At 40.6% G+C, this 12565-nt stretch overlaps 1 protein-coding gene across 1 annotated transcript; it reads right to left on the minus strand.

The window, feature by feature from the left end:
* Positions 1 to 2449: 2449 nt before the first annotated feature.
* LOC9268754 (uncharacterized) lies at positions 2450 to 3864 on the minus strand. The gene has a single exon (XM_026025277.2). The coding sequence runs from the start codon at positions 3821 to 3823 to the stop codon at positions 2666 to 2668; it is 1158 nt and encodes a 385-aa protein (XP_025881062.1). The 5' UTR covers positions 3824 to 3864; the 3' UTR covers positions 2450 to 2665.
* Positions 3865 to 12565: the final 8701 nt, after the last annotated feature.

The raw sequence follows: 12565 nt of genomic DNA on the forward strand, positions 1-12565 counted from the left end.
ATATTTTTCTCTTCCACGATGGTAAGCACGACTTCTTCTGTTGATTCAGCTTAATGTTTTTGCGATTGTATCAGGACTAAGCCTATTTTTCCCAGTTTTCATCAAAGAGGAATTGATATACATATCAAAAAAAGGAATTTATCTTGCATGCGTCCCTGTGTATTTTTTTTTGGGGGGCAAGTGTGGTCGTGTGGTTGTACGTGAGTTGACAGTAGTGCACAGTGAGTTTCAGTGTTTGCTTTGACTTGGTTCAGAATCCTCCATCTGGACGATGGGTTCTGGCGTTCTGCACTTCTGCGATTGGGAATGACCCATGAATGTCTCCCTGGTTCTCTGCTTGCACAAGGAGCTAGAGGAAACATGCAATTTGTTCCAGAGGCAGCACCAGACCTACCTGGTGATGGTATTGCACAATGATACGCACTCTGGAGCGTACGGCCGCACGTAGGTGTCAGCCTGCTCCCTCCTTTCCTGCAAATGCAATGCTTTAGCTTTTTCTTGTTTCTTCCCTTGTCCCTCTCACTCAGCATTATCGCTCTTGGGCTATTGACGGTTTGACACTTGATTCCCCTTCCGTTGGTCATGATTAAAAGAGTACTAACAGATCTCAGGCATCTCGAGGTGGTCACTGCTGCTGTTCTCTCTCGTCTCATTAGTCCAAATCCAGATTAATGCACATGTCGTCACTGCACAAGTTGTAGAAGTAGTAGCACGATGCAGGTCAATAAACTATGCTGCTTGCACGCTCTACTCTGGAGTACTCTGTAGGTCAACTTATGGGCAAAGCAGCGGATCACAAGCTTCTTCCACGCATGTCTCCACGATGCCTTGCATTTTCTGCCACAAGTGCATTAGATTCTCCGGCCATTCACAACCAACTCGTGCTAGGCAGCCTGCAGGTCAAACATCCTATCTCGTTGATTTTTACAAAGGCGTATTTCTTTATTTCAAAACATTAAATCTTGTGTACATTAAACCTGTGTTTTTTTAAAATCATAAGAGCAGGTACAATAGCAGGCTATAAGCCAACTGCAAACATATTTTAAGAAGATAAATTAGGAGAGAGAAGAGTAGCGAGCTACAGATTTGTAGTTAGCTGTAGCACAGACTCCAAGATACAGTGTGTCTATTACAGGTGGGACTAGATATTAATAGTGTAGTATATAACTGTTGTATGAATGAGCTATTAGATTGGTTATAGATGAATTGGAGGTTGTAGTTGCAGCAATTGAATTCTGATCCAAAAGATCGATTTGAATCCAGAGCAGAAACTTCGAGTCTGCCTCTTTATCAGTACTAGTGCAGAAAACATTGCTGCACATCGCCATAACCTTAATGGATGGCAGCAGTAGCTATTTTACGAGTTGTAACTGTCTAGTGCTGCAGCTGCTACAATGGCCGAGCAACTGTAACTTTCGCCAACAAAATTGATTGCTGCTGCCTGTTGGGAATTCCCTTCCTTTGGAATAAAGCTTCCCGACAATCTTCTTTCTTTACTAGTACTAGCACACCACTGTTTTGATCTGACTCTTGTGCTTAATCCAAAATGTAATTCTGTTTCTTCAGGGCCTCTTGTAGCTGTAAGTGAGTACTCCCTCCGTTCAAAAAAAAAAAAAGACAAAAAAAAAAGACAAACCTTAGGTTTCCGTGTCTCATGTTTGACCGTCCGTCTTATTTGAAAAAATATAAAAAAAATTAAAAAGACAAGTTAAGCATAAAGTATCAATCATGTTTTATCATCTAACAATAATAAAAATACTAATTATAAAATAATTTCATATAAGACGGATAGTGAAACGTTGGACACGAAAATCCAGGGTTTGTTTTTTTGTTACGGAAGGAGCAGTGCTCAATTGTACTCCATGTACTAGTGGCAGTGATAATCAATTAAAGCTACACATTGTTAGGTGAGACAATTGTACAGGTTTTGTTTAAGCCCCATTGCACAGGACAAACGATTGTACTACTACTAGTAGAGTAGTATCATTCATGGCTACATTGATCTTTTCACTGTACCGTTTTCCACTACTAATAGGACAAGCACTAGATGGTTACATTAAGGGCGATTTAATTAAGAGATTTAAAGCAGTAGCTAGGAGTACTAATTACTTGGTACTGGGGTGTGTTTAGTTCGCGAAAAAAAAAATTTAAGGGTATCACATCGGACGTTTGACCGGATGTCGGAAGGGGTTTTCGGACATGAATGAGAAAACTAATTTCATAACTCGCCTAAAAACCACAAAACGAATTTATTAAGCCTAATTAATTAGTTAATATAGCAATTATGGCTAATCATAGATTAATTATGCTTAAAAGATTCGTCTCGCGATTTTCATACAAATTGTGCAATTAGTTTTTTAATTTGTCTATATTTAATGCTCTATGCATGTATTTAAAGATTCGATATAATGTTTTTTTGAACTAAACAAGCTCTTAGTGCTACTCCACCTTGTGCAAATTTACAGCATACTCAGGTAAACTTGATTTATACAAGGAATTTTTTGGCACAGGCATGAGGAATAATAATACTACTAGTATTACCCACAAGAAATTACAGCTTACCATTCTAGACTAATTAACTGAAGAAGAGGAACAAAATGGAAATATATTGCTACTAGTATATCGGATAATTCGATTCCGAATGCAGCTTCGGGGGCCCACCTGCTCAGTGGCCGGCCAATGCCACCGGAGTTGCGGCCGCCGCCGCCGCCGGCGCGTGCCTCCTCCGGCCGCTGCTCCCGCCGTTGGCCCAGAAGCACCCGGCGGTCGTCGCGTCCGCCGCCGTGCCACCCGCCATCTTCGCCGCCGCCGTCGTCGCCGGCTCCGACTTGCACCTCGGTAGCACCAGTGGCCGCGCCGACGAGCACCTCATGTCCTCCTCGTCGTAGTCGTCGTCGTCGTCGACGTCTTCCTCTTCTTCTTCCCTCACCTCCTCTTGCTCTTGCACGGATGCCATCTCTTCTTGCCTCTCCTCGTGCTGCGCTTCCGCCGCCGCCGACGCCTTCTGCGACTTGCGGGGAGAGGGCGCGGCGATCTCCGCGGCGGCGGCGGCGTCCTTGGTCGGCGAGGGCGCGGCGGCGACGGGGAACCTGGAGGTGAGCGGGGACGAGCGGTTCTGTGGCGCGGAGCGGCAGCGCATGAGGAGGAGCGCGTTCTTGGGCGGCGTGGTGGTCGCCGACGAGACGAGCTCCGCTTCCTCCTCCTCCTCCTCTTCGTCCTCCTCCTTGTCGTCGCCGCCGCCATTGATCCCAAGCCGCTCCGCTTCCTCGCCCTCCAACGATCTGAAGACTCCTCCCGCGGAGGCCTCCATCTCCTCGTCCTCCTCGGCGTGCTCTCCCCTCGGATCCGGCTGCTTGGGCGCGGCGGCGACGGCCACGTCCCTGCTGCTAAACACCCACGGCGAGCGGCGGCTCCTCTCTACCACCTCCGGCGACGGCGCCTTCGGACGCCGCCTCCGGTCGAAGTCGAACAGGCCGCCGCAGAGGAACGCCTTCTTGAGGCACCGGCAGTAACCCCTCCCCTTCTCCGGCGCCGCCACCTTGCTCGCCGCCGCCGCCTTCTTCCCCTTCTTCCCCTTCCGCATCCGCACCTGGCCAATGCAGGTCACCTTGGGCGACGAGGGCTCCCCGTCCGCCGCCGCCGCCGCGGCGCGCCCGGCGCCGCCCCGGCCACGCGACACGAACATCGGCGACGTCGCCGGGGCGCGGCGGGAGCGGCCGCCACCGCCTCCTCGCCGGCTCTTGCTGAGCAGAAGCCGCGCCAGCCCCGGCGGCGCCGGCAGCTGCTTCTCCGCGCGCCCGGGGCTCGCCGCCGGCGGCTTCATCGTCGCGACGCGTTCACACTTGACGCACGATGACACGAAGCGAGGGGGGGGACACGAAGGAAAGGGAAGCTTATAGCTGCGGGAAGATTAGGCTGTGAAGGAGTGTGATTAGTCAGAAGGCTAATCGTGATTAGTGCTTGGGTGATTAATTAGGAGTGGTCTTAGGATTCGCTCGCCTTTGCTGCTTGGTTGATGTGGACATGGTGCACTGGACCATGCAATATTGGTTTGGTTTGGTTTTGTGTGTGATGTGATGGATGTGTCATGTGTGAGATTCTAGTTTACAATGCTCTGCTGGACTGCTGGTCATGTCATTCTTCTAAATCCTTCAACAGAATTCTATGCATGGGACTAAAACTTTTAAGTCCCTATCACATCGGATGTTTGAAAATTAATTATAAATATTAAACGTAGACTATTAATAAAACCCATCTATAATCTTGGACTAATTTGCGAGACGAATCTAATGAGCCTAATTAATCCATGATTAGCCTATGTGATGCTACAGTAAACATTCTCTAATTATAGATTAATTAGGCTTAAAAAATTTGTCTCGTGAATTAGCTTTTATTTATGTAATTAGTTTTGTAAGTAGTCTATATTTAATACTCTAAATTAGTGTCTAAAGACATGGACTAAAGTTAAGTCCCTGGATCTAAAACACCACCTCACTCCTACTCCCAGTAAAATATACTGTACTCCCTCCTCTTCAAAATATAAAAAAAACCTGTGATATTTTCTTAAGAAAAGATGTGATATTCTTCGTTACTGTCCAGATTCATAGTATAAAAAAATATCACAATTTTGGACGGAGGAAGTAGCAACTTTTGACCTACAAAATTTATCTCAAAATATAACAACCACATAATTTTTTTTCTCAACCAATTATAACTTTCCACCATTCAAATGACGTACGCACCTCCTTTTCTCAATCCAATCACAATATTTTTTTTCATTTAATTTTACTAGCTCTTAATATCATTTCCATTTAACGGAGGTAACACTAAGTAGCGGTAATCTTTCGAAAAATTTACTATAAATATTAAGGTTGTGTTCTTAAGTCAATGTTTTTGACTTCATCTCACTCGTTTTCAGCGTGCACATTTCCTAAACTGCTAAACGATAAATTTTTTTACAAAAAATCTATAGGAAAATTGTTTTAAAAATCATATTAATATATCTTTTAAGTTTTTAGCTAATGCTCGATTAATCATGCGCTAATGAGTGCTTTGTTTTGCATGTTGGAGAGGATGGATTTCCAACCCCTCCTCCTGAACACACCCTAACTCCTTCGTTTTGATTACTTGATATTTTACTATTTAATTTTTATCAAATTATTGGTATTTCTCATATTCTAAAGTAAATTTATAATTGTCTTCCATCTTTACCGTTCATCAACACAGTTATATACTCCATCCATCCCCAAATACAAGAAATTCAAATATTCAAATTTTGTTCTCAAATTTAAGTAGGTGTCACATCAATCACTTTTTATTTAAATCTCTCCCACTTACCCTCAACCACCATTTCACTCACTATATACTCTTATTTAATAAGTCATTGTAGCCAAAAAAAATCAAAATACTAAAAACAACATAGGATTCCTTATATTTGTGCACGAAAGAAGTACCAGTTAGGCCCCCTTGAATCAAAGGAAAAACTATAGGAATTCTAGAGGATTTTATCCTATGAGAAATAATCCCATAGGGTCCTTTGAAACAAAGGATTGTTTCCTATCAATTCCTTTGAAATTCATATGGAATGAACCTTACTAGAGCAATTTTGGAGGAAAATAAGCATGAGGTCTCACCTCATGTTTTCCTCTTCATGTGTCTAAGGTTCCTGCGTTTTTCCTGTATGCTAATCAAACGACAGTTTGAAGACTTTCCTGTGTTTCAAAATCCTATGGGAATCCAATAAGTGTGGCATTTAATTTCTACGTTTTTTCTATTCCTCTGTTTTTTCAATCCTGCGATTCAAAGGGGCCCTGGGTAACATAGTAGTTTATCGTATCTTTGCTGTTTGATGTGAAATTTGTTACGAACAACAAATAATTTGAAATTCTTTACTACAGTTACATTTAAAATTAATCCTTGGATATGGATTGAATGAATAGCTCATTCATACAAGGAAAAAGATGTATCCATTCATGAGTTTGATTTGAACATTTATTGCAAGGGTTTCGTGAGTACTAGAATTGCTGAGAGGTGGGGCCCACAGAGAGTCCATGGGCCGGGTCCACACATTGGCTCTGACTACTCCCTCCATGTGAGTGAGTGAGGCCCATTTAGTTCCTAAACAGAATTTTTTCACGTGACACATGCATGAATTATTAGATATGGAAAAAAATCAATTACGCAGTTCACCAGAAAATTGCGAGACAAATCTTTTAAGTCTAATTGAGCCATGATTTGATAATATGGTAAACATTTGCTAATGACAGATTAATTAGACTTAATAAATTTATCTCGCAGTTTCCTGTCAAAATATGTAATTTGTTTTATTATTAGACTACGTTTAATACTTTAAATGTGTGTCTGTATATCCGGTGTGACATACAGAGGCAAAAATTTTTTTTGCCAACTACTCCCTCCGTCCCATAAAAAACTAATCTAGTATTGGATGTGACATATCCTAGTACTACGAATCTGGATATACCTCTGTCCAGATTCATATTGTATTAGAATATGTCACATCCAGTTCTAGGTTTGATTTTCCCTGCACGGAGGGAGTACATGAGTTGTACTGGCAAGACAACACAGCAGAGGGATGTGATTTGAGGATTCTTTCTTTGCCCTCTTCTTCTTCTTTCATTTGCTGGGCATCCATCCATCCTTTGCTTCTTTTTCCTCTGCTTTGCTGATTTCCATGTCACAGACTACTCCACACTGCAGCACAGAGGTCATTTCACTTCACTTCACATCAATCCATCTCATTCATCATCCATGGCCTCTCTCTCTATCACGAGGATGCTGGAAAAAGGAGAGGAAATGCTTGCTATATGGACCCCCAATGGTATTGCATTTTCAGTTCCATATACGTGCGGTTGGCACAACTAATTTTAGATGTTAATAAGCCTCGGCTAATTTCCCTACACATTGACACAAAGTTATATATAGAGCAATGTGATTTATTAGTGGAATGGATGTATCAAAATAAAGGAATGCATATCTTGGTTAGTTTGAATTGGATGAATAATGGCTATGCAAAACATTAGTGTCGTATTTGTAAAATGGTAACCATAGATATTAGATTGAATGTCTTTTAGTCACTTATTTATCTTTACTAACTTACAAGTGTATAAGTGTATAGATACATTGGCCCCTGCCAAAATATGCTGGTCGTAGGCATGTGGCTTTTTTTTTCCTGATTTCCTATATTTTTATAGCGGTTGCATGCCTCATGTTGTGTTATATTGCGCAACCTATTAAGGACTTTTTTAGTGTCTGGATGGCTCATTTTGTGTCTTGATGGATAGCCAATCGAGGCCATTGGAGTGAGAGACTAAGTTTCACGTGAAAAAAATTAAATACCTTAAGGCCCCCTTTGATTCAAAAGAAATTCATAGGAATTTTAAATGATTTCATTCCTATAGAATTTTTTCCTATATACCTCTTTGAATCAAAGGAATGAATCCTATGGAATCCTATAAAATTCCTATGGAATGCCTATTGACATGCAAGTTTTAGAGGAAATCTAGCATGAGGTTCTACCTCATGGAAATTTTCCTATGAGTCTTCATCGCTCCTCTAATTCCTGCATTTTTCCTGCGGTCCAATCAAACGATCATTCATGTGTTTTTTCTGTGTTTTGCAATCCTCTGTTTTACACTTGCATTCATATCAGAATCCTGCGTTTTTCCTATTCCTACGTTTTTTCAATCTTGTGATTCAAAAGGGCCCTAAAATATTTAGATTTAAATTTATGTATTAGTCAGTGCACTAAGGAGACTAGAGCGAACCTCGGTTGATATTATAATTTATGTACAACATAAAGAAACATATGCCTACACATATATAATCACATCCTATTTAAGCTGTTCAACCGTATTCCTTTACAGAGCCTACTCAAAATGAATCTGTTTTCCCCCCTACTTCCATCATACTGCCACACTCTTCTGACTAGTGAGTTTCATGAACCATGAATATCATGGAACCATGGGTTCTCATAGCATAAAATGGTTGCATCCATGATAAGATGGAGGCATAGAAACACCTAGTGTTAAAACAAAACAAAATAAAATAAAATAAAGGGGGGGCATTGCAGTTGCACGAGTGGTGAATCAGCCATGGCAGCTTTACCTCTCCACACGTCGTTTGCTGATGGCTAGTAGGTCGCTGCACGCATGCATTGCAAACCCAAATGTAGTGGTGGTCAGTGTGGATGCTGCTGCTGCTGATTGTTTAATTATTTTTGGGTGTCAGGTGATCGAGCGAAATGCATCTGAGTGCGTGTGAGCTCTGAGCTGTTGCCATGTGGATCTCCTTGTCTGGGGATCTGAATTTGTGTGTTTCTCTCTCTGTGTTTTCATCATATATGAGATCCTGATCTGAGCTTTTCTCTCTCTCTTTTTTTAAATAATCGTTCACTTGACCTTGAATAATGCCCAAGTAGTGGTGCTTCCTCAGCAAGCTTGCTTGCTGACAGAATTTGAGAATCTGTGTTTGAATTGGAATATGTTGGGGACCAACATTTGAATTGGGACCTTGTTTTGGAGATTAGAGTGCTAGGAGTACTAGTTTAAAAGGTAGAGACAAAAGGCATAACAACGAACATCATTCTACCTCTTAATCGACTTCATAAATGCTATTATTTCCTCTGGTCAAATATATTTGACTTTGGAGTCTGTATATTTTCTTCGAAATCCAAGAGCGCCAAACTGAGATTATTATCACCATAGGGCATTGATTGCTGAATCTAAAGGACTTCGGTGTTATATTATTTTCTATCAGCTTCTTTACTAGTAGATTATTTGCTCCATGTTTCTAAAAATATATTTTTGAAAAATATTTTTAAATGATTTTTTCAAACCACTTGTTCCAAGCTATTTAATAAGTTTATTTCCAAAGATATTTATTTATTCCTATAATTAAGTATATAATTCATGAAGATAATCTGATGAATAATTTATTTTTAAATTGGACCTTTGGTTGTGCTAACAAACTCGGAAAAGAAAAAGATCAATCAAAGGCTACCTTAAATTGTGATGAAACATTGTACTACTAGTCAGTACCAAGCTAAGTTTTGGACGAAATGCAAAATTAATGGATAAATAATTAGTTGCTTGCAAGCTTCTGTACACGTACGTGGTGCATGTTAATGTCATCCAAACAAGATAAAATTGAAAGTTGTACGTGCATGGATGGGTTCGTGGACACGACACGTGGGGTGTGAGCCCATATGGGCCAAGGCCAGTACGTTTTGTTGTGCTACTAGCTAGGCAATGTCACGAGCAACATCTGACATACGGCACCAGCAAACCTTTAATTTCACCTCTTCTTCATCTTTTTTTTTACCTAAACTTTTTTCTCTTTGTTGTTTTTTGGTTCTTGTTTGTAATGTATGGAGATTGGAGAGGATTGGCATTTTCTTCCACCTTCTCCTTCTTGTGTGCTATATTCTCTTGTTCTTTCTTTTCTATTTCCACCTTTTGCTTGACCATTGATCTATCCTATCATGTGGGGAAACACACCACATACCATGGCTTGACAAAACCCCACCTAGCTAAGGTTTTTGAGTGAAAGGTCACTTCATGCTATTTATCATATTTATTGCTTGTTAATAAATTGAGTTGTGAAAGCATTTTTTTATATTCATTGGGGAAAAAAATAGAAAAACAATGGTGAACATCCTCTACAAGAAAATTTTCAAATATTTTCACAGTTTGGGCACATTCCTTGTAGCGTGCGGATTATGGATTATTGCGCAGGCATGGCTCCTAAGTTCTAAACGGTATATTGTTGCAAAAAAGAAAAAAAAAGGAGAACTTCACCATAATTTCTTAGATTTTATTTGAAAACCGACTTACAACTTTCTATAATTCATTCATTTGTATTTTTAAATAATTATCTTAATCTCAATTTTATCCATCATTTATATAAAAAAAAAGGTCTCACCCTTGGTGGGTGAGGCCAAGAGATTTTCCATGGTTAGTCAGGCTCATGCTTCACAAAATTCCTAGCTCTTGGTAAACAGATACTCCCTCCGTTTCATAATGTAAGTCATTCTAGTATTTTCCACATCAATATATTTATATTGATGTTAATGAATTAAGCATCAATATAAATATGGAAAATGCTAGAATGACTTATATTATGAAATGGAGGGAGTATTTCTTTAATGAAGTGTGGCATGATCACTAGTTTTGCTGAATAATTGCACATTGGCAGCCAAGAGCCATGCTATAGAGGGTGAGAAATTTGATAGGGACCAAATAGTACTACGTTACAATTATACACAAGGCAAGTGAGATCTAGTAGTACATGCATGTATACAAGTAAACGATGCACATGTATACATTACAGTAGTCACAGATGGACGCAAGGAGAGGTGGGACAGGTCGAAAATAAATGTGTGGGGCTATGTAGTATTTGACATCACTATGCAACATGCATGAGTTATTCTATAACACCCTACTTCTCTCTTCTCTGTGTCCTCAATGAGAAGAAGAATTAACCTCTCCGGTGAAAAGACCAAAAAGAAGTAAAAGGAGAAAAATACAAATAAAAGAAAATGACACCTATATCTATTTTCATGCTTTTTTTTTCTTATTGACTATATATATATAAAAGAATAACCATTTATATGTCGTCTTCTATTTTACACTTATATTTCTATTAAAATCATGTGTTTTTATTAGTAAGTTTCGCAATATCGCCTTTCAAATAACCGGAAATGGAATGGTTGGGATTCAGATCAGCTGTAGTAGTAGTATTGACTGCAACTTATGTAGTCATAGCAGCTACCGTTTGATCTGAATCGGATGGCACAAATTAGTCATAGCACTGTAGCAAACTACTGTAGAATAAAATATTACTATGATTTTGTGGTTTGATCGATGTAGCGGTAAATCTAGACGGATGATCATCAAAATGAATGGCTGAAGATATGTGCAATCTTAAGTTGCAGTCGTAGTTACCACTGCAGCTGATCTCAATCCGAATGGTTGGCGTGTATGTTTGACCAATGGGGAAATAGAGGACACGAAGTCAACTGTGGAGGCATAGGATCCCGTAATGTTTTTTCCTCCAGATTCCAATACCATCCTACTACTCGTACAGTAGCTTCACTTGAGTATACTGGCCAAGTCAAGCAGTATCCCAAACAAAACAAACAGCAACAAGAAGAAGATGTCATTAGTTGAAGGGACACAGAGAGGACACTACATTAAAGCAACTCGCTCACCTTTTGTCCACCACACCTCTGCACTGCAATGTACAGCATAAATAAGGGTATTTTATTATGGGCGCTCATCTTTTTCATAAAAAAAAAGTTGATGCTATTATGTATAATCCATATTATTATTGTCCAAGAAAAATAATCCGGTGAATAATCTTTTTCAAACAACGTTTACAAACACCGTATCAATCTTAGTATTGACAAAGCTATATATTGGAACACGTCGGGGAGAAGCCATTCGAGGAAGAAGAGCCTTGGCTAGTTGATATGTTGTTCGATGTTTTCTTCATGAGACTACCTGTAAAATTGTCGAAAGACAATTTCTCTAAAATCTTTTAAATGTAATCATAGTGTATATATATATTGTAACTCGGATGTAAGTGGAATGGAATGTACTAATATGTAATTTGTCTAATTATTTAGAAACTTGCGACAGATCAAGTGGCTAGCATGCACGGCTTGTGGGAGCGAGGCCTTGAGTTCGTTCCCTAATTCTCACGTGAATTTTTTCCCTCTATACACCAGCACGAATCTTGAGGCAAATCTGACAACCAAAAAATCGAAAGTTTTTCTCCCTATTTTCTATGGACAAAAATCTAGCGAATCCGTTTCTTCATACTAGTAAATAGTAATATGATTGTTGACTTGATCCTTTGGCATGTGGACTGGGCCAAGCCCATTCGCTCTGCATCCCATAATACGGCCCACCTTGTAGTAACATACTGTAAATCTTGGCTTGTACCATATGACGGAAATTAATTCAAAACTTTTATTTGAAAGAGGCCCTAATAAGTGGATTATAGAAAACAATCCTACAAATCTACCCTCACAGGTCATTTGCACGCAGGTCTCACACATTCTAGATCTTCTGAGCTGTTTGCATTCATCATCTTTTGTCAAATTTTGAACTATAGTGTCGGACGTTAATTCTCCGTCCCCATAATGGGCCTTCTTGGGCTGTTTCTTCGTAATAGGCCTAAATTGAGGCGGAATGCTCGGCCTTTCTCGGGAGTCACTCATCTGGGCCACACATTCTGGATCGAACGGCCCGCAGAGATCCCAAAGGGGATCGGAGTTTTCTTCCTCCGAACCCCCTCGCCCCCATCCACCGCCTCACTCTCGACCCCTCGCCGGAGCGCCGCCGCCGGCTATGGCTATCCCCAGCTTAGTCTCGTCGTCTCCGGCTAAATCAAGCACCCGAACACCACCACCACGCTGGCATACGTGTTAATTTGCATGCAGTTTCGTCAGAAATGCATCCGTGGAGTGAAGAAGACGCCAATGTACACCGAGCTCATTTAAGCCAAGCCAATTTTATCACTTGCGAGCCGGAGTTTGAAGAAG

The sequence above is a fragment of the Oryza sativa genome, chromosome 5, assembly GCF_034140825.1.
Source record: "Oryza sativa Japonica Group chromosome 5, ASM3414082v1".
In the NCBI taxonomy this organism is placed as follows: domain Eukaryota; kingdom Viridiplantae; phylum Streptophyta; class Magnoliopsida; order Poales; family Poaceae; genus Oryza; species Oryza sativa.